The sequence below is a fragment of the Xiphophorus maculatus genome, chromosome 8, assembly GCF_002775205.1.
Source record: "Xiphophorus maculatus strain JP 163 A chromosome 8, X_maculatus-5.0-male, whole genome shotgun sequence".
In the NCBI taxonomy this organism is placed as follows: Eukaryota; Metazoa; Chordata; class Actinopteri; order Cyprinodontiformes; family Poeciliidae; genus Xiphophorus; species Xiphophorus maculatus.
In genome coordinates, this window is record NC_036450.1 from 13,267,432 (window position 1) to 13,290,395 (window position 22,964).

The window sequence follows — 22,964 nt, forward strand, 5'->3', positions numbered from 1 at the left end:
GATGATATTTTATAACCGAACAAATCCTTCTATTTCTGAGTAAAGACTGTAAAAAAAACATTTAATAATTAAATAAATGAAATCTTTTTTAAAAAAAAGAAAAAACAAGTGAATATGCCACATTTCTTGGTGGGAAAAAAATCCAATTAACCCTCTATGGCATGGCGTTGCCCTCAGGCAACAAACCACATAGCTGTACCTCACATTGCTCCTTTATTTTATTTTTTGGGGGGCATGATTTTTGACATATTTTTGTCCAAAAAATAGTTCTTTTATGAATATAGTTTTTGTTTGATTTGTATTTCATTTCTCATAATCAGTGTAGACAATCTTGGTGTTCTAGACCAATGTTACCCTGAGGCAACAAACCCAAATCTGGTTCCAGGAGGTGTCAGAGTCCGATTTTATGATTGACATGTAATTAGGGACCACCAAGCTCCCAAAGAATGCAGGAAAATATTTCTTCCCCACAAAAATAAAAAGTCATGCCATAGAGGGTTAATAAATAAAGAATGCTTATCGAAAGGAATGAGTTTTGACTCTAGCTTTCTAATATGTAATGCAGATTGATTGTTGAACACTTCACTGTCGTCGTTCAGTGGTATTTATGTTCTCACCACCATGTGGTGCTGATGGATAAGGAGCAAAATCACTTATTAAAGAAATGAAAACAAAAGAAAGGAAAGAAATTCACAATTGTAAAAGACGAAAAGGACTGAAACGCTGTAGGTTCATTCACAAGTATCGGATCGGAGAAAAAGTGTTTAATCTACCATTAAATGATTGTTTTCTGTTTTTGTAGAAACCTTGGATGCAAGACGGAAGAAAGAGGGAGCCAGAGACCCAGTCCCACTGGTTTCCCTGGTCCTTTGCCAGCGTGCATCTGCTGCTGCGGCAGAGATGGGACTCTAACTCAGAGGAGAACTTCATGCTTAGGAGATCAGTCTTCCCAGGATGCCTCTCCACACTTGAGCACTTTAAACGGGGAATATTTCATCTGGAGAATATTTGCTTTTACTCTCATTCATGCAGAGGCAAATGTAAATTTGTAATCATGTCCCAGTCCTGGTGTGGGCAAGCCATTCTGCGTGTGGAACTGGGCATACTGGTGGCAGTCCTGGTGGGCAGCGGCATGGCACAGATTTATGAAAGAAGGGAAGAAGGGTCGTCCTGCTATGGAGGATTTGATCTTTACTTTGTTCTAGACAAGTGAGTGCTTCTACTTTCGGATAATCACAGGAGAAGTTCTTTTAGAGTTTTTGCATGAATCACCACAGTTTACTTTGATGTCGCAGGTGCAAAAGTTATTGCTATAAAAAGCTACAATTTCTAATTATAGCTGGGCATGTAAATAAAGGATTTGTGACTGCAATAAGTGAACAATTTGGTACCACGTCTTTATACTACTCATATTTGTATTTAACCTAAATATTTTTGAAACATATTGGTATTTTGTTTTTACAATTTACAAGGTAATTTTCCATAACTTAGAGGCTGGAACTTACATGAAGCTTTAACAAAACTTAGTGGCTACTTTGTCTGGGTTTATCAAGATAGTCCTTTCTGAAACTTGCGACTTACTTCCCTGCAATCTCCATTGAACATACTAATAGGTTTTGATGAATAACCTGAATTATTTATGAAAATATCTTTCAAGTTTCAGGCATGTATATAATAATTTTTGGAAAATTATTTAGCTTGTTCCACTAAAGTTCTGGAAAAATACATAGCAAGACTCAGCACGTAAATCTTATGATTCAGGAAAGTAAGTAGCAAGTTAGGTAAAGTTATACCTAACTTACTATGTCCTGAAGTAAGTCCTGAAAGTAATCCCTACATTTCAGGCAAGGAATCAGTATATTCGATGAAAATTGCTAAAAAAAAAAAAAAATGCAGCAAATTTCAGAAAGTCACTTCTGAATTCTGGAAAAGTATCTGGTAAGCTTCAGAAAACTATCTCATAAGTTCATCAACTTCTATGTTTTGAAAAAGTTACCTCTAACTTTAAGATTTCTTAACCCCCTGATATTATTTCAAGTTTACATTATGATATTTTTTCTATTATTTACAACAAATTTTCTAAAACCCTTAGTCTGCAATAATGCATTTGTCACAGCTAGCTAATGTCTAACTAGCCTACTGCTTCCAGTTGTTTTTCTATATTGTTTGACTGCTAAAATGGGAGTTTGAAATATGAATGAAATATTGGAATGCAATAAAAAAGGACAGTTTTATGTTTTGCCTTAAATGCTTTTATTTCCACAGTACACAGACTTACGTAACGGATGATTTATCTGAATAAATCTCCCTAATCTACTAGTTATTTTAGAAATAAACCTGCTATCTTCTAAAGCACTAATAAAATCCAGCAGCAGATTTCTACGTTCTTTAAAAACATGAGGGTTAAATCACACGGGCGATTAAACTGTCACAGAGATAACATGACCTTTCAGAACGGATCCTGTGTCACATGACCTGGTTTACATCTCTCTGGGTTTAACAGAGAAAGCACCTTTTTCATCCTGGACAATAAAACTCACTGCCGGGACTCGTGTTGTCAAACTGCAGACATTCTTCCCTGACAGGAGCAGCAGCGTTTCTCTCTGTGCTCTGAGCAGCAGAACCCTTGCACCATTAGAGCCAGATGTTCCAAAGATCCCTGGTTTTTGGCGGCGTCCCTCCACTTAGACTCACATCTCTGGATAAATGAAAACATAAGGACGAGAGGCTGCCCAGAGTAGGCGCTGGAGCTGGTTAGAGCTCCAAATTTCCATTTAATTACTGACGTCAATATAATATCCTGCATTTTTTGTTCACTTTTAAAATTTTTTTTACTTGCACCTGACATTAAAATGCAGAGCAGAAGAGAGCAACAGTTAAAACCTTGTGACTTTTGCTTTAGTTTGCTGTCTTTTTTTGTGATAGCAATAATAAAAATTAATGAAATTATCCCATGCTTTATTTGTAATGTGTAAACAGATATGAATATAGACCTATTGTTCAGCTCTTTAGCCATTGTGCAACATGATGTCGCTGTTTTTTGTGAAGAGTAATAAGAGGTTTGATGAATTTTGTAGTGGAAATGAATTGGGTGACTTCGATCATCTTGCAGATCTGGGTTCAACTCCTGGTTTTGTTTGTGTTGGTCTAGTTTTTGGTTTCCATATAGTGCTGTGTCAAATCCAATTTTATAATTTATGAAAATGCCCAAAATGTCTTATATTTTTTTAGTTTTAATCAGTAGATCTCCACCTGGCCTGGATTTTCCCCTATATTTTAAAAAAGCATCAAATCCTGTTATATACATTATATTTTAGATCTGATACTTCTTCTTAGGTTACGTTTTTAACATTACTTATTCTTTACGTAGATTTTGTGCTGCCATGTTTCAGGACTGGAGGATAATTAATGAAAATAGAAACAGAAACACTCAAAAAACTCCATAATTTAGAAAGACCCTCAGAAAATATGGATGTTTTTTAGTTGTTATAATTAACCATCTTGTATATCTGCAAATAATTAAATAATTTAATCTGAACTGTGGTCTAAACTACTAATCAGAGTCAAACAATTATCGAAATTCATTACAGTGTTTGTTTGAGTAAACAGTTGGCTAACTACTTTAAAGTAATCATTTAACTTGCCAGTCTTTAGAAAAGTATCAAATGTAACTCTTTGAATGTTTTGCATAAGAAATATTCCCGAATCTTACTTTACTTTTTCACTGCTCTGAACTTTGTGACTCAGGTCTGGCAGTGTGCAGTATTACTGGAATGAGATCTATTATTTCGTGGATCATCTCGCCCACAAGTTCATCAGGTTTGTGCAGAAAATCCAGCAAAATGATTTGTCACAGTTACCTTGTGTCATTTATTGTCTTTATTCTAAACACCCCAGTCCTCAGCTGCGGATGTCTTTTATTGTCTTTTCCACGGAGGGACGGATCCTCATGCCGCTAACAGAGGACAGGTGGGACTCACAACAACACTCTGCTTTATGAGTCTGGTTCTGGTTTGTATTTTTGGCATTTCCTTATCGTTTCCTAATCAGAGAGCAAATTCGAATGGGACTGGAGGAGCTGCGCATGGTGCATCCAGGCGGAGACACCTTCATGCACAGAGGCTTTCAAAGGGTAAATATCTTGATAAATGTGTTAAATAAATGGAAAAATCGAGTCCAAGTCAGATTACTAACTTCAAATGTTTTCCTTTCAGGCCAGTGAGCAAATATACTATGGCACTGGGTATGGTGAGAACACTTTTAAAATGGGTATTTCTCAATATTCAAGCATGTATCAGGATACAAAGAACGTGACGTCTACACTGAAAACTACACTCCAGCTAAATTTCATATTTTTCATATCTTATACTCTTGATTTCTTCTTCTTCTTGAGGCTACCGGACAGCTAGTGTTATCATCGCCCTGACAGATGGAGAACTGAGAGAGAATCAGTTTGACCTGGCGGAAAGAGAGGTGAGGGAAATGACTCAGAGCTGAGGAGGACAATGGTTCTTTTTTTCCTCTCATTTTGCCAAATTGGACTTTAAAGTCTTGCCTAATCATTAGGCTGGCAGAGCAAGGCAACTCGGTGCCACTGTGTACTGTGTTGGGGTGAAAGACTTCAATGAAACACAGGTGACGTCTGCCTGCCAGGTCATAAATGGAACAATTCATTGTTAAACTGGAGTGACTTAAACTGTTTGCTGCTTTAATTGACAGCTTTCCACCATAGCTGACAGTAAGGACCACGTTTTCCCTGTGCATGATGGATTTCAAGCTCTGCAAGGAGTTATTGACTCGGTACGCCACACACCTGGTTAGATCCTATAAAAGCATAATACAGAGTTTGTGATGTGATTAACTTCTGTTTTAGATCTTGAAGAGATCTTGCATTGAGATCCTGGCTGTAGAGCCCTCAAGTATCTGCGAAGGAGGTGAATAAAAAACACAAAATTGTTTATTTAACTATAAACATAAACAGTTGAAGCCTTATATTTACATACACTGAAAAAGTAAAACACATATATGTTTTTTCTCACTGTCAGAGGTTAAAATAAACCAAACTTGTCTTGTTTTGGGACAGTTAGAAAATGAGAAATGGTCAAAATAATGAAAAAGCTTCAAGTAATGCAAATAAATCAAGTTTATATTCATGTAGAAACAACAATACTAATATTTTAACTCGGGAAGGGTTCAGAAATCAATACTTGGTGGAATAACCAGTTTGAACTTCCTGGTTCTTATCTTTAGATGTTGCTTCAATATTTCCACATAATGTTCTTTCTTCATGATCACATCTATATTATGAAAAGCACCAGTTCCTCCTGCAGCAAAACAGCCCCATAACATGATGCTGCCACTACCATACTTGATAGTAAGGATGCTACAAGAGTCCCTGTTGTTCCTGCAAAAGTAACAACGGTGATTATGGCCAAACAGTTCCACTCTAGTTTCATCAGATCACAGGACATTTCTCCAAAAATTAGTGTCTTGCTCCATGTGTGCATCTGCAAAGTGAAATCTGGCTGTTTATGTTTCTTTTAAAGCAATGGCTTCCTCCTCACTGAAGAGCCCATGTCACCACAGGACACGTTTCACGTGGATAATGATGCTGTCTTTGGCTTTTGATCTGGGGTCTTTCTGCACATTTTAGACCAAAACATATTTATCTTTGGGACACGTGACCCCCTTCTCCTTCCTGAGTGTGATGACTGGACTTTTCCATAATGTCTAAACTTGCATAAAATTGTTTGAACAGATAAATGTTCAAACATCCAAAAATTGTTCCTAAGGATGAACCAGGTTTTTGCAGCTGCACAATTCTCCTCCTGATATCTCGGCTGATTTCTTTTGGTTTTCCCAATGATGTCAAACGAGAAAGCAGTGGGTTTTAGGTGTGACCTTAAAATACGTCTACAGGTGTGATTCCAGTTAACTCTAATGTGTCTGTTGACTTATTTTTGTTTAAGGTTTGATCCAAGTCATACAGACAATTATCTTTGATACTGACAAAATGTATGTTAAACTTCTGAATTTGAAGAGAGATACAAAAATCTGAAAATAAAGTTTTCTAGGATTTAGCTAATAGAAATAATTTAGGTAATTCTAATTCACCTAAAGCAGGAGATGTTTGATCAGAGTATTTAAATTTCTGCATTTATTTACCCAAAAACTTTCACAGAGGTTAATTTTTCTTTTAGAACAATATTTCTAATTTGCCATGTCCCTCCAGAAAACTTCCAGGTGTCTGTCAGAGGAAACGGTTTCCTTCACGCCAGAGACGTGCAGAAAGTCCTCTGCAGCTTCCGCATCAACGACACAGTTACTTTCAGTAAGTGCTGCACTTCTTTGGGATTTAACACAAGCTTATTTCAGTATAACTGTAAATATTCTTTTCTAAAATACTAAAACTGATAAACCTGAGGAAAAAAAAAAGCTTGAAAACAAAAACTATCTTCCTGCAGTAACTATGGAGCTCATTCAAAGCCTTAAACTATCCAGACTCTCTTATAATCTTGGTTCCTTTTTTAAAATATTCTTCACTTTAAAAGATCTTATCAAGCCTAATAATAGCTTGTTACGTGTTTGGTTTTCCTCTCAGCACAGCTGTGGCTCCACTTCCACAAAAAGCAGTTATTGCCCTAAAACGTTATGTTACAAACTCAAACTTTTCTGTATCTTACTGAGACTTTGTGTGTTGAATCAAACAACACTTTTCAAAAATAAAAATCTCAAATGTGTCTTCTGGAGTTTTTCCACAAACAGATAATGTCACAATTTTTCTGACATTTATGACCATGCTTCTTTGCAAAATTGGTGAAGCTCAGTCAGATCGGAGGGAGAGCAACTGAATGTCCTGCTCCAAACTCTCAGCTGGATTTAGGCCTGGACTTTGACTGAGCCATTTTATCTAGACCACTGATTCTCCATCCTCTGGATCCCCTGCCCTGCATGTGTTATGTTAACTAGGGTAACAGACTTTTGCTGAGGAGGCAATGCATTCATTTGAGTTAGGTGTGCTGCAGTGGAGACACACCTAAAACGTGAAGGATTCCTAGGAACAAGGTTAAGATTAATTCATCTAAACTGTCCCATTGCAGCCCTGGTTATATGTTTACAGTCATTGTCCTGCTGAAAGGTGATCATCCACCTCATTCTCAAGTCTTTTATGACCTCTAAATGGTTAGAAACACAAGTTCATCCAGATGTTTATTTAATTACTCGACAAAAAAAAGACTGTCACTATAAATAGCAAGCTAAGTGTGGAAAAACTAAGGACGAGGCAATAAAACGAGATAATAAACTCCATAATTGTTACCTACAAGTACAGCCATTACTAAATATTAATCTTCATTACATAATAAGCACTCTGGTGTCTTTGACGCCACTCTGCTCTGCTGAATGTATTTTGATTCTCAACACATGGATGGGCAGGGGCCAAAAATTCCTGGTGGGCCGCTGTGACGTTAGCCTTCTACCTCTTTAGTCACCATCAGCGCCGTCGTTCTTTGCTTTGAATCGGCTGGTAAAGCACTCAGGGCTTCTCAGATGTCTGCAGGGGAATGTGGAGCTCATCAGCAAGCAGGGCTCTTTGCACACGCTAGACACTCACTCAGCCAGGGTAAATAAGCCACAAACCCTCCCCTGTTTGCTTCAGTTTCCATCAGAACAGGAAGTCCAGGAATTTAATAACATAAAAAAAGGATTGAAGCTTCTGATGTTTCGAGACGAGAAGAAAATTTGACTTTTCTTCTTCATCACTGAACCATCCTCTAATTTTTAGCTCCTTGAGCTTGAAATCTTTTTTTTCTGTTCCTGCAGTGGAAAGACCTTTGGTGGTGAGAGATACTTATCTTTTGTGTCCAGCTCCAGTTCTGGAAAGATTTGGAATGTAAGTGGGAATAATGTTAACAAGAAACACATCTGTAAAATACAGAATAAAATAATAAGATGAAACATCACTGTTTGTGCTCATATTTTTGTTTATGCATGCTCATTAAAGACACCATGAAGCTGACTAACCTCTACTTTAATATGAACAATCTGAAACAGAGTTTAGCAAATTGTGAACACAAAAACAGATTAAAGTGTTAAAAAAGGATGAAAAAGGCTAACCTGGGTTCTCTGCTGACATACATGGATTGGGGAATTAGGTTTTGTATGACATTCCCAATGTGTGCAGCTTAAAAAATGCATTAATTATGATACAGAAACAATACCTGGGATCATAGAGAAACATACCAAGATTTAACCATTCTGCTGAAATAAAAATAAACTAATTAGACGACAAATTTAGCACACAAATGCATTCATTCGTTTTTGTTAAGTGGATTCTTTCATTTATTGCTGGAAATCTTCCCTTTTTTCAGGTCAGCCACTCTCTATGTCAGCATGAATAACGGCCTCAGCTTCATATCCAGCTCCGTCACAATTACTGCCATCACCTGTGTAAGTATAAAAGAAACAAAACTGGTTCAGATCATTATCTGATGGTTGGATGTGAACACCAAACATCAGCTACGTTGTGGATTTTCCCCCAATCCTGACTCTGATTTCTCTTTTACTCTTGTATAATTGTTGTGTTTGTCCCATATCATGCATACATGATGTAAAGTCTTGTCATTTTTTTTATTGATACGAATCAAAAGCAGTGCGAAGTGAAAATTTAAATCTTCTTTGCAGTCTGACGGGACCTTTGTGGGGATCGCGTTGCTCATTCTGCTGCTCTTGTTCACCGTTATTCTGCTCTGGTGGTTCTGGCCTCTCTGCTGCACCGTGGTACGAAAATAGCCAAGAATAAATATAAATAAATGGATTTGCTTTTGCAATCAACCAAATACTTCATAAACTAATTTTTACGTGCTAAAACTGTGAGATTACAGTGACTGTTTTAACTCGTTGCAGGTTATTCATGAGCCACCTCCTCCCGTGATCGAAGACCTCTCTGTAGGTTACACTTGTTAATTTCATTTACACATTTAAGTTACAATTTAATTCATTTATTTTAAGTGCCTAAAACATTGTTTAGGAGGACGAAGACGGTTTTCCAAAGAAGAGGTGGCCCACTGTGGATGCGTCGTACTACGGTGGCCGTGGAGTCGGGGGAATCAAGAGGATGGAGGTAAAATGTTGAAGAAAAAAAAGTGAAATAACAACACACATTCACAAAATATGAAAACTGCTGCTGCCTCACTGTGCAATTGCCCAACAACCAACAACAGCAAGTGATGTGGTTGAATGGTAAAGACATCACAGTTTAAGTGAGATGTCAGGAAAAGTGGGTCATTATGTGGCTTCACAGTTTCAAAACTGGTCACGATTGTATATATTGCAAAAAAATTGGTAAATTTTAGTCCCTTTTAGGTGTTATGAGACCAAAGTAGTCCTAACATAAAGAACCAGTGAGCTGTTTCTTTTCCTTTTATTCGTCCACTGGGGAGGCAGTCTGTCTGCAGGACTACACTCAACCCACCCAGGCAAGCTCCTGTAAAGTCTGTACAATGTGGGCAAAGGAAAACTCAGAGTCTGTGGAGGAGGAGGCGATTTCCTGCCTTTCAACATTCCTAACACAAAGATTAAAGCAACAAAAAAGTCTACAGATGTAGTAAAAAAAAAAAAAAAAAAAGAGATTTTTTTTCTGTCTCATCTTCTTAAAATCACATTTCATGTTTCGGATGAAGGAGAAATTTAATGAGAGGAAATCATTTTAATTTTTGAGGTAAGCTAACTACACCAACCTGGCTTAAGTGAAAAACATTCATAGCTGTCAATCTATATTAATGTCACGTACATAAATAATCAGTCTCGTTCTGGATACTTATCGAAATTAGGATCTAGTTCTTTAATTAAATTATATTTACACAGAATAATTGAATATGTTATTCATTTTACAACCATTTATTTATGTAAAACTAACACCAAGACAAACATAAATAAATAAGATAAATTCTACACTACTTTGGATTAAAAGCTTTGAGACGTAATGAAGGGCCTTTCTCAAAGAATATTTGTCCCACAGTCTCTCTGCTCAGCTACTGGGGAAATCTTAACACAACAGATTTGTTTTTGCCAAAAATGTTCTTGGTCTGGTTTGGTTTGGTGTGTCTTTGGTAGTCCCTCACTCTGAATCACTTTGAGACTGAATTGAACACAAAGAAAGTAAGAAAACAGGAAAACATCTAGTCGGCCTGGTAAATCGTCACAGTGATGCCGTCAGACTACTCGTCTTTTCTGAGGTCTGAAGTTGTTTGTTAATGGAGAATCAATTTAAAATTTCTCCAGATACAACAGCACTGGAATCTTGCTAAACATTTTCGCACATAAAAGAGGAGGTAATGATGAAAGATTATTTTTCCTCATTGAGCTTTCTCTGATAAAATGTTGACTTCCTTCACAACATCTGAGAGGCAGAACTGCAGCTGGAAAGTATCAACAAGAACTCTGGTGGGCTTTACCTATTAGTGGTTTGTTGGTCACTTGCCAGGACTTGCTGGTCATCATCAAACTTACAGTTATTTAGTTTGTCCTGTGTTCGTTCGTCACTGTGTGGTTTGGCTCAGCCAGCAAACAATTATGTCTGGAGAGAGGATCATCATGGCTGACATTTCATCCATCCAGGACCTTTACAGATCTAGAGTCAGAAAAAGAGCAGCTCAGTAACGTCTCTGCAGACCCCACACATCCTGGATACAAACGGCTTTGACGTTTATCTTCAGGTGAGCTGTTTGCAAAAATCAGGCACCAGAGAAGCTGCGCTTCCATTTCAACTGTGTGCAAAACTTAATCCACAAATGTAAAAAATAAACAACATTTCACAATTGCGGTGTTTCCATTAAAAAATAAATACAATTAAGATCACATATGACTAAGTTTGTTCTCTTGAGAAGTCATTAAAGAATATGCCATGCAATCATCCTCCAACTACTTCCTGTTATTTTCTTCTTCATGGTCTGTAGTGGTGGCGACATCAATGTTTTGGTTCATGTGACTCCTGGGAAGCGAAAAAAGTGTTTTCATTGCAGTTTTGTGAAATAAACTTAATTTGATGCGGCCAAGAACACCACCCTTTACCAAAACTTTTTATAACATTTCAAAAAAAATTGGTGTGTTTTTGTTGAGCAAATTTATTTCTGAAATGTCAAATTGCGCAATTACTGTCAATGAAAACCCAACTACTGAGAGTTTCTTGAAAACAACAAACACCTGGCAGCTACTCTAGTGTAAAATAAAATAAGCATTTTTGCACAGCCAAATACTACTTTTCATTCTTTAACATTTTTTTTAAATACATGTACATATTATCGCTTTGTCCTAATTTTATTTCCCCTAAAGTTTATGTATTTATACCTGCACGCTGTGAACGCTTGAAAAAAGAAGTCAAATTCCTCATTTGTTCACACAATTGTGGCCCATTGCATTCAAATCCATGCTTCTGTTGTCATTCTTTTGGAAAGCCTTGCTTGTTTTGAAAACTAAAAGCTTCTTTTATAGCATATATAGTTCGGCTGCAGTGAGCATGACAAGCACACAGTCAAAAAGTTCAAACTTTGGTTTATGCTACAGCACACAATGAGAAATATGAAAGCAGAACAGTGACTGGGAAAAAATACATTCAATTTAAATTCCAGGTTTTACATATTTTTATACATATTAACTTTTTAATTTTTTTTGTAATTATGTCATGTTTAACAAACTTTTTCATCATGCATCTCTCTTATATTACTTACTAGGATCTCTTCTAGCTCTTTTTATAGAACCAAAGTATTTAAAGGGTTGTACTTTCTTTTTACATTGGCTGTATATTCTGCTAACACATTTCCTGTTTCCTGTTACTGATTTGAAAATTAAACGTCTTCCCATTTCTTTATTATCTAGCAGCACATGTACTTCAGCTGAGAGAGAAACTAAATCCAAATCCAACAAAGAAAAGACAGAATAATCGCAAAAGTAACAAAAAGAGGACATAAGTGAAAAGACATTCCACATTCAGACTCCTTGATGTGGTGATTAACATTGTTCATAATGCTTAAATGACCAAAGTTAAATCGAAACTGGCTTCAGGTTCACAGATGAAACACGTGGCAGTCTTTACCTCAATCCTCAGCGTGCAGGAAGCAGAAGATGAAAGGTGGGAATGAGATCAAACTGAAGAACAATAAAGCTGCCTTAATGGAGTTCAGCACGCAGCTGAAACCGAGTCACTTTGTTGTTGTGACTGACACAGAAAGCCACAGAGAGCAAGACTGAGGCCATCTGGACAACAAACACGACTGAAATGTTTGCATGGCAGAAGGAGCTGAAAAGTTTTACTGGTCTGAGGCACTGATTTATCTTTTCTGTTTTTTTTTTTTTTGCAGAACAGTTTGACATTAAAAATAAATACCTATTTTTAATCTTTGAGAAAGAGCAGCGGTAAGGAGAACGACTGAAGGAACTCTGCCTCCCTTGTGTGTGTCTGATAAATCATGCAGAAACAGGATTATGTCTGCCTCCTTTGGGATGATTCACTCAAAAAGAAAGACGCTCTTCATTCAGCGAGCAAAGCTCTGGAGTCAAACAACTCCAAACACTAAAATGGAAAGTATGCAGAGCTTCATTTATGTGCTCTTTCTGCCAAGTCAAGGCATTTGTGGCTTTTGTGTGGTAGCTGAAAGGGAGTGAATTTGACTAATGAACTTCCAAGGTTGTGTTGACAGTGCTGGTTTAGCTTGTTAAATTCGGGCTCACTGTTGACATCTTAGCCTTCTTTGCATCAAGGTAAAGGCGAACACTAAAAAGAATTGAGACGAGACAATCGGGAAGTCTGGCGAGGTATCTTGTTCATGCTAGTTACTTCTCTTTAACGTCGCTGTTTAGCATCAGCTGTAAAATAAAGTTAGTGTCGAGGAAACGTCATAACTTTGAAACAGTTCCATGGAAATTTGTGGAAACAAAGGACTGCCTGCTTTTGTTTTGACTTGTGGATTTCAGCAGAGCTGGTTTAATTAAAGCCTGGCAGGACTTTGAATGGTTTCTATGGAACAAAGCAACCTGATACAACAGCAGTTGTTTAATGCAGCAGTAATGCATGAGTTCAATTACAGCTTCCCCGACGCCAAAGTTTTTTCAACAGCCTTTATCCTCTTTTCCTATAATCGACGGATTTAATTGTTAAAGATACTCTGTTTTCTCAAGATTAAAAATACTCTGTCTTGAGAAAACCATCTTAAGTCAGAGGCTTCTGCAGATTGACTGTAATACAGACTGCTACAAGAGACCTTTCCTGTCATTACCACCTTAAATAAGTCTTTGAAGAATCTGAGTTAATGAGCTACAACATTTCATTTCCCTCTGGGATTAATAAAGTAGTTTTGATTTTGATTTTTAAATTATAATACTTATTTGTTCTGTCTGCCTCTTTAATTAATTTGATCATTTACAAAGCATCATATTAGAATATATGTCCTAATCAGTCTCGTTTGTCAGAATAAAAGTACCTTTCTGAAAATAATCTTTAAGCCGATATTAAAAGTATTTTTCATCTAGTTTTTAAAAATATTTTTAATTGGTCTGATGTAATATTCTAATATAAAATCTCATGTTTTCATTAGCTGTAAAGGGAAAATAAGATAAGATAGCATTTATTGTCATTTAACAGGATTCAACGAAATTTCTATTGCCACTCCCGTTCATAACAGTTAAGAGAAAACAGGCATCTGTATATAATTCATATAGAGTGTGTCGCTTGGTGATAACTTTCCTAAAATAAATAGGCTTCTCAATAATATTCTAAGTTATTAAATGAGTTTATCTAGTGATTTTATGTCTGCCCTTGTGTTTTCAATCTCTCCAAAGAACGTTTTGCTGGCTGTATGAAGGGTGCTCCATAAACAAAGTTCTGATTGGACCCAATTAATGGATCTCAGGGTCATAAAATCTCAGCTTTAAAAGTCAACGTTTCGTTGGGGGAAAAATATTGCATCAAAATCTTGCGTCCTACTTTCATAAACATGTGAAGTTTGTTAAACACTTTCCAAGGTTTTAACTGGACCCATGTGCTTTGGTCAGATGAAACAAACCCTCCAGGTGGGCTGTCCTGTTGAGTTGAGACCTCATGTTTACTATATGTTACTGTAGGTTTCGTTAACTAATATCTGCAGCTTGTTGTCGTTTTCATTTTACATGGCTGTTCTCCTTTGCTTGTCCGTCTTTTCAGGTCCGCTGGGGAGATAAAGGCTCAACTGAGGAAGGAGCCAAACTGGAAAAAGCCAAAAATGCTCGAGTTGTGATGCCCACTCCGGAGTATGATCCACCTCCACCGCGGCTTTATTACCACACACGCAAAACCATCTCTTCCCAGAAGTGGTATTCTCCCATTAAGGTGATCACTCACATTTTCCCACCTTCTGAACTAGATTTAGATTTGCTCTAAATACAAACCTTGGTTTGGGTAAATGTGCTGTCGTCTTCTGAGCTTTTGTTTTTGCTCACAAAATGTTTCCTAAGACACCAGAAGTGAAAAAATATTTTGGTTTTAGTGCCTTTGATTATGTGTTACCAGGAAATAGGTAATAAAATTCTGTTTCCTCCAATATTTGTCAGCTGAAAGGACGGACGTAACAAGATCCAGACTTGAACTGAGCTAACCCCTCGGAAAGGAATCTGTGGAGTCTGTTGTGTTTTTAACTGGCTGCATTCATTGCTTATCTGTCGCTGTTTTTTTACATAAAGCCTTCCACGCATCTGCAGAGAAAAGAACTGAGCTCAGAGTTTTTTTCCTCTACTTTTTTCTTCATGAGATTTTTTTTTTTTTCAAAAGATTAATGGTACAATGAAATAATTTCAGGTTGTCTGATAAAAATAAATAACTTATGAACAACTGAAAGCAGAAAATTTATTTGTTTGTTTTTCTGCTGGTATGTGACACCTTTTTGACATTTTGGGTTTATTTTGGATAAATATAATTTTTTATACCTCTGAAACTCTTCTTTTTTGGCATTTTTTATAATGAACTCCCAAGTTTAGTGTAAATACAACACAGCTTTGTTCCTAAGAGACTTTTTAATGCCCATATGATGCTGTATTGTGTGTGAAAGTCAACCAACTTAAGAAGTAATGGTTTTCAGCTGGAACATTAATTTAAAAAATGATCTTATAGCTGTAAAAGTCAAAAGTAAAAGCTCAGAAAACCACTGATCATGATCATAAGATTGCAATAGTATTACAGAAGTGACAAATGTCATCTTTTTCCAGGGAAAACTGGATGCTCTGTATGTGCTGCTGAGAAGAGGCTACGACAGAGTTTCAGTGATGCGACCTTATCCTGGAGACAAGGTGACTTTATTTTTCTACAGTGAAGCAGGAGAAGATGTAAAAATAAATTCAAGTTCTGTAGCAAAACAAAAACACCCATATGGCGAGACTGGCGTAACTTCAATGTCATTTTTGAGTTAAATATAATTTAAATTATGGAAGCTGTGGAGTGCCATTGGGAGATGATGAAGTAATTCAGACAATTCATTATTGTCTGGAGCAACACGCCTGCAGAAGTAATCAGGACTCCAGGCAGTCTGGCTCCCAAAGTTCACAGAGTCTGCATGACTGAGTTTTCTTTTATGTCACTCACTAAAAAGAAAAAATATACTCTTTCCACTTGCAAATTTGCCAGTCGCCCTGCAACAGGAAATTTAGGAATTTGTGCCCAGTTTCTTGCCCTCATAAAGCTAATTGTCCTTTCGTCATTAGTTGTGCAGCTACACATTTCCACTTTACTCTCTGTGCCTTCATCACAGGGTCGGTGCATCAACTTCACCCGGAGCCCGTCCTACCCTCCCCCCCGCTATCCCATCTACAACCACCCCTCCACGCCTGTCTACACGACACCACACAGGTACCAACGGCGCCCATCCGATGACTGCGAGGACCTCCACCTGCCCCCATCGCCAACCTCCACCCTGCCGCCTCTGCCGTCGACTCCACCCCCGTCCTCCAGCAGCTGCTCCTCCTCGTACACGCCTCCTCCCAGCAGAGACCTGCCCCCGACCAACGGCAGGCAAAACTCAGCGCCGCCGTCTCCCACAGGCTCCCTGCCTCCGCCACCTCAGGCGTCGCCTCCATGCAGAGCACCTCCGCCCTCACGCCCGCCTCCGCGACCCAACCATGAGATCAACTGAGGATGCAAAAATCTCAAAATTTTACCCACAAATTGCTGAAATTGTGTTCAAACAAAAATACATTGACTTTGCTCAAAAAATGCATAAAACATGAAATAGCGATTTCTTCACAAGTCTATGTCAGATAGTGTAAATAAGACGAGTTGTTTAGATGTTTCTGTTTAGTTTGTCTTTTACATTAAAAAGTGTCATTCACTGTTTGTTAGAGTTTTAAAATAAAGATGTGGCAGCAGCCAAAACCTTTGGAGCTGCTTAAAATCTTACAGGCAACCAAAAGCTGCATAAAAGGAACTTGGACAATATTGTGTTTGTATCTTATGAGTAAAATACAAACCTGGGGTAAACATTCAGACAGTTGATGTTTTTCTGGGATCTGAGGACATCACAAGGCATTTTGAACTGACAGAGGGCACATAAATGCAAAAACCACTGATGTTCTCACCTGGGAAACTTTATGCTCACAAACAATCACTTTAACGCTCTGCCTGCTGACGCTACTAGCACTATTTGTTGTCACCTTACCACAAAATGTGTTGTGTCCTCATCAATTAACTCTGAGTTCTTTGAATTGTTTAATAATCCTGGACCAAAGCGGGTTTTCAGCAGAAAGGTTGCCTTTGGTAATTGGAGAGAAATCCGTCTTCTTTTGCCTGCCTTACTTTCTGATATTCTACCAACAAATATTTGTTTATTTGTGTCGAGATAGACTTGGTGTTTCCCTCAGATTTAAGTCTGAACTAATCCCTCACTTCTTCTTTTGTGAGGGAAGAAGTGAGGGATTAGTGAGGGACACATGCATGTATACACATGCAAGTACACAAATCCTTCTCAGTTAGATCTTATGCAGGATGGAGAAGAGGTACAACACTGAGACCAGATTACTAAAATAAAATCAAGTACATGTAACTTTAATTAATTTCTGATCCCTTTGAGTGACAACCTGGAGGTTATCTTTACAGGGTTTTATTTCCTGTAAAGTTAAATGTCTTCTCCGGAGAGTTAATCTGTTACTGACCCAGCAGCAGATCTGAAACCTTTGATTTGTTCATTGTGCAATAAAATTAAAAACAACACCTTTTTTGTCTGCTTGACTCACAGTTGATTTTTTTTATTGTTATTAATTATGTCAAAAATCTGCTACTTTAGGTTAGACCTTAGAGCTTGTGTGAGGTAAATCTCCCGAACTTTGACTTATTAAATGTGAGCACAATAATCCCCAGATGTGGGTGGCTGATCTTGTGTTCAGAAGATGCAGCTGGTAGAGCATGAAAAGCCGACTGTCAGGAGCCCAGCTTTTTATAAGGTGACTGTGTATTTTCCAGTAAGTCTTAAAATAAACCATTTTCACAGCTTTTCACTTGGAGAAGAGGTTCTGGATGAGCATGTAAATCGATTTACCAGAAAGTGGAATTAGATACGTTTCATCCGTCTCAGAAGAAAACGCTACTTTTTTGAGGAGAGCATCGCTGACCCCTGACCCGCCCTGAATCCAGCCGCTTCAATTTCAGGAGGTTTTAAAGTGTCTTCTGATTCCAGCAAAATTTGCACAAGATTCACACATTCCTCATGCAATGGCAGCAAACTAAATCCATCAAGTACGAAGGATCCAGCTGCAGAGAGTTGAGAACAGTTATTATAAAGGACTTTTTATTCATCTTTAATTGGAGCACAAGTTCTCCAAACTCTTTGAGTACTATGGGACATCCTGGGAATTTTGACAATGTCCTCCACATGTATTTGCACTCCTTGTAAAAATGTGGAATACGCCTTAAAATAAAGTAATATTATCCAGTAATATCATCTAATACAGAACGCATTACAATAGTTATTATGGAGGCTTGTTGTCCTCCACTTGTATGAAGCTGCTGCTGAAAACATGATGTTCCCACCTCCAAACTCCAAAGGTGATAGTTATTTTATTTTTATTTTTAAAAAAAAGATGTGCAGGGCATTTGTTCTCCAACCTTGGTGTGTGTTTTTAATTTTGGTTTCCTCTAACCAGACTATATTCCCCTAATATTTCACTGGTTTTTGCAAACAAACTTTAAACATACTTCAACAGGATTTTTCTTCTGGAGTGGAGTCTTGTGCACTGAGTGTGAGTAGGTGCTCAACTTATTTTCACTGTAAATGCTATCTGTTAATTTCTGGTCTTTCTATTGGAAAACTTTTCTTATTTCTTGAATTGTCAGTCAGAACTTTTGAGAGTGAAAGTTAGAGTGAAATTATTATTTTTTTTAACTTCTTATGGCTCCAACAGAGCATGAGGTCTGAATTAAGCTCAAAACAAAGCTTAATTCTTAAATCTTATCTTTATTTATCTTTACAATAAATAAAGATAAGATGATTTTCTCAGCAAAAAAATCATCTGAAGTTATAATCATAACTTCAGATGATTGTAAGTTATGATCATCTTATGATCTAATTTACATTTTTTTAGTAGATTTGGATTACTTGAATTCCTAACAAGTGGTCTATGCTGTTAGCCTGACTAAAATTATATTGACTCAGAAATATTTGTATATTCTCCCCGTCACAAAGGAAAAGAAATCTTGCTTTCAATATTAATATATTCAATAAAATGCTGAAAATGTTGATCTAAACCATTTAACCATTTAAACCATGTGAGGAAAAACTGAGCATTAGCTAATGAAGCTAATGACTGATCCATTTGGGAAAAATGCTCATCTTCATATTTTTTGACTCCAGTAGTTGCTGTAGAGGTGGAAAATTTGTGCTTTGAAACATTTCCTTAGTTAATTTTCCTTTTGAAAGCTTGTTTCTATTATTGCTCGTTCTTGTTGAGCAGCTAAAATATTTTTTTTCTTTTTTTCCCTCCGAGGGAAACAAAGAGTCATGAAAAAAACAAAAACGTTTTACTGGAGTTGAAATATTATGCAACAAGCCACAAAGCAGACAGTCAGCTGACTCTTATTCCAGTCAGATTTCCTAAAATAAATCCTATTTCCATGTGTTCTTCCAATATGTTTTTCATATTTGGAAATGCCTCGAAAGACACGCAAATCTGCAGTTCTGCAGGCGGTGATGAGCTCACAAAAAACAAACAAACAAAACCTTCCAGAAACAGGAAGAAAGCGTCAGAAATAAAATTTTTATTCTTCCAGGATGTCAGCAAATAAGAACGGTGACACCTATGATAGCTCCATGAACTCAGTATTTTACTGACATAGCTCCCTGGTGACCCCTTCTTTTTTTTAAAACACAAGATAGTGATAGCTTCACTTCAGTGCATTGTGTAACATTAGAAAGAGAAAAAAAAGCGTCTCATGACTTTATCTCCCTGGAGAATCCTAAAAAATGTTTTGCAGTGGCTTCAACTTCCTAGCTTGGCCGGCATCGCTGTCTACCTTGGCTGCACAAACTGTAGGGATGAGCATTCATAGATAATAAGACTCCAAAGTTCAGTTGTTGATGAGCAACAGTGTTTAGGAAAAAAAAAAAAAGAAGTTGAAATTTATGTGAAGAAAAAAAAAAACAGCGCGATTATCTATTTTTGTGAAACCCAGTCCACTTTCTACAGTTTCCATGAGCAGGTCTCCAGAAGATGAATCTCTCTGAATGCTTTGCTGACCACCGGGAAAACAAGTGACTCATGTTACTACGCAGGAATGTTTCTTTTGAACGTCATCAGTGCCTCAAACTGGTTATGCTGCTTTATTGGGAGGTTTAAACTAGAGTAAAAGTACTGGTGATTTACTGAGTGTAGGGGACACTTGGATCGGTTGTTTCTTTCCATTTTACCTCAGGAGACTTCATTCTTTAAAAATCAAAACAAAACAATAAAAACATGCTAAAAAGAAAGAAAATACTTTTGACCAAAAATAGTGCCTTTCAGACATAGCTTTTATAAAAAAATATTAAAAAAAATACGTAATTGTGCACAAACTTAGCTTCCACTCAGACATAGACAATGAAATATATCAAAAAGAAGAAACAGATTCTGCAGAAAGTAAGAAGTCTGACAGCAGAACCCTGATGCTAAGATATTTTTCCCTGACTAATCCTACTTTGAATTGTTTAGGCCAGATTTGATTGTTCAACATTTTGTTGATTTTTTGCTACGTCGTTAGCAAAAAGTGGTAATTTCCCCATTTAGTCTCTGGACAAGCTTTAATAGCACATGGGAATTGTTTTAGATTTTTTATTTTCCAGTAAAGCAGAAAAAAAAAAACCTACAAGAAAAACATTTTTACATCACTGTGGAACAATTTTGCCACAACTGTTTTAATAGCATCACCTCAATTTAAAAAGTTACATGTCCATCAAGGCAGATACATAAATGTTACGTTAAAAAAACTGGAGGCCTCTCAAGACAAAATAAGAGTATTTCTATAATGTTGAGTGTTTTTATAACACTGGTGCTTAATCCTAAACTGGGATTAAATTTGAAAAAGCTGTTTCCAAGGACACCTGCATGGATTGCCTGATGAGAAACGAAAAAAGGCAAAAATGAACAAGAACAGGTTAAGACTGTGGGCAAAATGAAGATGATTTACATTCAGAGATTCATATTAAAAGTGTACACCCACTTTTAATTGTTTTAATATATAACTCAGAGACATAAAAACACATAAGAATAAAACAACAGATCCAGAGCATGGAGCTTTTCAGACTATATTAGGCGGATAAAACATGTAACTTTCCTTGGTTTTTTACCCCGTATTAATTGAGCAGGTAATACAGTGTAAATATCCAGGAATCTTAAGCCTCAGCAAAAAACAGAGTTTTTCACTGAACCAAAATAAAACCGATTCAGAAGCCTTATATTTAATGTTTTATCACATAAAGAATCTAATCTGTGATATGCTGACAAACTAAATTTATTAGACTTATTTCACAGACTAGACAGAAAAGTTATAAAACATACACTAAACTGTGTTTTATGCCAGTTTATCTGTGTAGCATGTAAACTGGGATTAGGATAATTAAACACTGACTACATCCAAGTCTCTGCTGGGCTGCAGGGATTTTTGGAAAACATGTATTTAAAAATTGCTTTTAGAAAAAGAATTGTGTATTTGGTTTGCAGTTACATGGTAACTTACAGCTCTGATACTGAATGTTGACAGGAAAACTGCAAACATTTGGAAAATCTCCTAATACTGATAATAAAATCACAATCTGCAGTTTATATGTAAACAACAGGAAAGATTTAATGGGCTTAAAGCAAGAGCCAACAAGCAAATCCTTCGGGCTGCCAAGAAAATTATGGTTTCTGGAACGACGCCCTAAAAGCTGAATCACTTTTCCTCTAAATCCAAGTGAAACTTCTTAGTTGGATAAAAAAGTGATAGAAAATATCAACATTCGCTCCCCATGAAAATGGAGGTCATCTTTACTCGAGCCTTATAATGATTAAGTTAACTCCTTCTTTTTGGGGACTGGACTAGTGATACAAGATACAACAACACTGATTTACAAAAACAGACTTGGCTGAACAAGCTTCAAACTTACAGGTTTTTAAAAAAACAATTAAAATTAAAGCTGCAAGCAGCCTCGGGCGGCCCTCGCAGCAAGCGCCGCTCCGGCCTATTGGCCACCGCGGGGGTTCCAGCCACCGCAGAAGCTCTCGCACGATTTCCAGAGCCGCAGCCAACTCCCCACCGCAGAAGCTCCGCCGCAGTTTCCAGCACCGCCGCCCGCTAGCCACCGCAGAAGCTGTCGCGCATTTTCCACACCCATCCACCAGGCGACACGCGTGAATGCGTTCGGCAGCGCTCCCCGACGACTGTCAAAAATCTGGCGCAGATCGGTCGATGCGTCGAGGAGATACAGCCCATGTATTAACTTAGGGGGCGCAGTGGAGCCAAATTACATTTCAAACCCGTCGGGCTCTTTAGAGGTGAACAAAGGTCATACATATCCAGTTTGGCGCCAATCGGATGATCTATGCCTGAATAAGAGCCAAACGTATGTATATGGCGAGGGACTGATATTCGCCATTTGGCCACGCCCACACGGTTCAGCCAGCAGCGAGCATTGACAGAGTTTATCATCCGAATCATCTTGATTAGGTCAAGAGAGCCATAAACAGAGCTTTCCAAGTAAAAAAATAGCACTTCCTGTTCCGAGGGGGCGGGGCCTAAGTGATGTCATCATTTAACCATTGGATATTATTGGACACTCGATTATGATCAATCACTGAACGTTTGGTGTCTCTGTGAGTTTTTGTGTTAGAATTACTAATTATTTAATTTTTTCCTCCATTACAACATTGAACTTTCATTCCGTAGGGCAATGCTGCCCTCTGGTGTCGAATTACTGAAATAATGAAACTATTTCAGTGGGCAGCAGAGGGCAGCATTGCCCTACAAACAACGAACATGGACTGTTTATTATGTAATTACACAGAAGATCTCTCTAATTCATTCTGAGGGGGCGGGGCTTAGATGACGTCATAATATGATGACATAGCATTGTCAGGTATCACACCAGGATGAGTCAGGCAAAGTTTGGTGCAGCTCGGTCGAAATATATGGAATCTAGAAGCAAACGTATGGCATCGGCGTTACAGGTCACTTCGCCACGCCGCCACAGCCAGCTGCTTCATCGCAGCCGGTCAGGGCTTGAATCCACAACACACCAACATGTCTTCTGTCTCTGGACACAGTTTCATGTTGATTAGGTCAAAGGGGTAAGATAGCAACCGTTCATAGGAAAACATGACACTTCCTGTTCTCAGGGGGCGTGGCCTAAGTGATGTCATCATTTGACCACAGGGTATTTTTGGACACCTAATGATGATCAATAATTTAAAGTTTGGCATCTCTGTGAGTTTCTGTGCAGGATATA

The 22,964-nt window shown here is 37.6% G+C and overlaps 1 protein-coding gene across 2 annotated transcripts; it reads left to right on the forward strand.

The window, feature by feature from the left end:
• The first annotated feature begins 851 nt into the window (after positions 1 to 851).
• Positions 852 to 17,224, forward strand: LOC102230058 (anthrax toxin receptor 1-like). Of its 2 annotated transcripts, XM_014473678.2 has the most exons (18): positions 853 to 1,209; positions 3,748 to 3,819; positions 3,898 to 3,969; positions 4,051 to 4,132; positions 4,215 to 4,248; positions 4,394 to 4,473; positions 4,567 to 4,635; positions 4,720 to 4,800; positions 4,874 to 4,934; positions 6,233 to 6,331; positions 7,822 to 7,891; positions 8,370 to 8,448; positions 8,683 to 8,778; positions 8,905 to 8,946; positions 9,029 to 9,121; positions 14,195 to 14,359; positions 15,232 to 15,312; positions 15,771 to 17,224. In XM_014473678.2, the coding sequence occupies exons 1-18, from the start codon at positions 929 to 931 to the stop codon at positions 16,149 to 16,151; spliced, it is 1,938 nt and encodes a 645-aa protein (XP_014329164.2). In that variant the 5' UTR covers positions 853 to 928; the 3' UTR covers positions 16,152 to 17,224. The 2 variants fall into 2 exon arrangements, with proteins under 2 accessions (XP_023193477.1, XP_014329164.2); XM_023337709.1 differs by lacking the exon at positions 4,567 to 4,635 and having other exon boundaries at positions 852 to 1,209.
• The last annotated feature ends 5,740 nt before the right edge of the window (positions 17,225 to 22,964 follow it).

Excerpts from the sequence above, each read along its gene's own strand:
- LOC102230058 (XM_014473678.2), top strand. The coding sequence starts at position 929 with ATGCTTAGGAGATCAGTCTTCCCAGGATGCCTCTCCACACTTGAGCAC. Across the intron at positions 6,332-7,821 it reads CAACGACACAGTTACTTTCA|TGGAAAGACCTTTGGTGGTG; the intron begins GTAAGTGCTGCA and ends CTGTTCCTGCAG. Across the intron at positions 15,313-15,770 it reads GACCTTATCCTGGAGACAAG|GGTCGGTGCATCAACTTCAC; the intron begins GTGACTTTATTT and ends CCTTCATCACAG.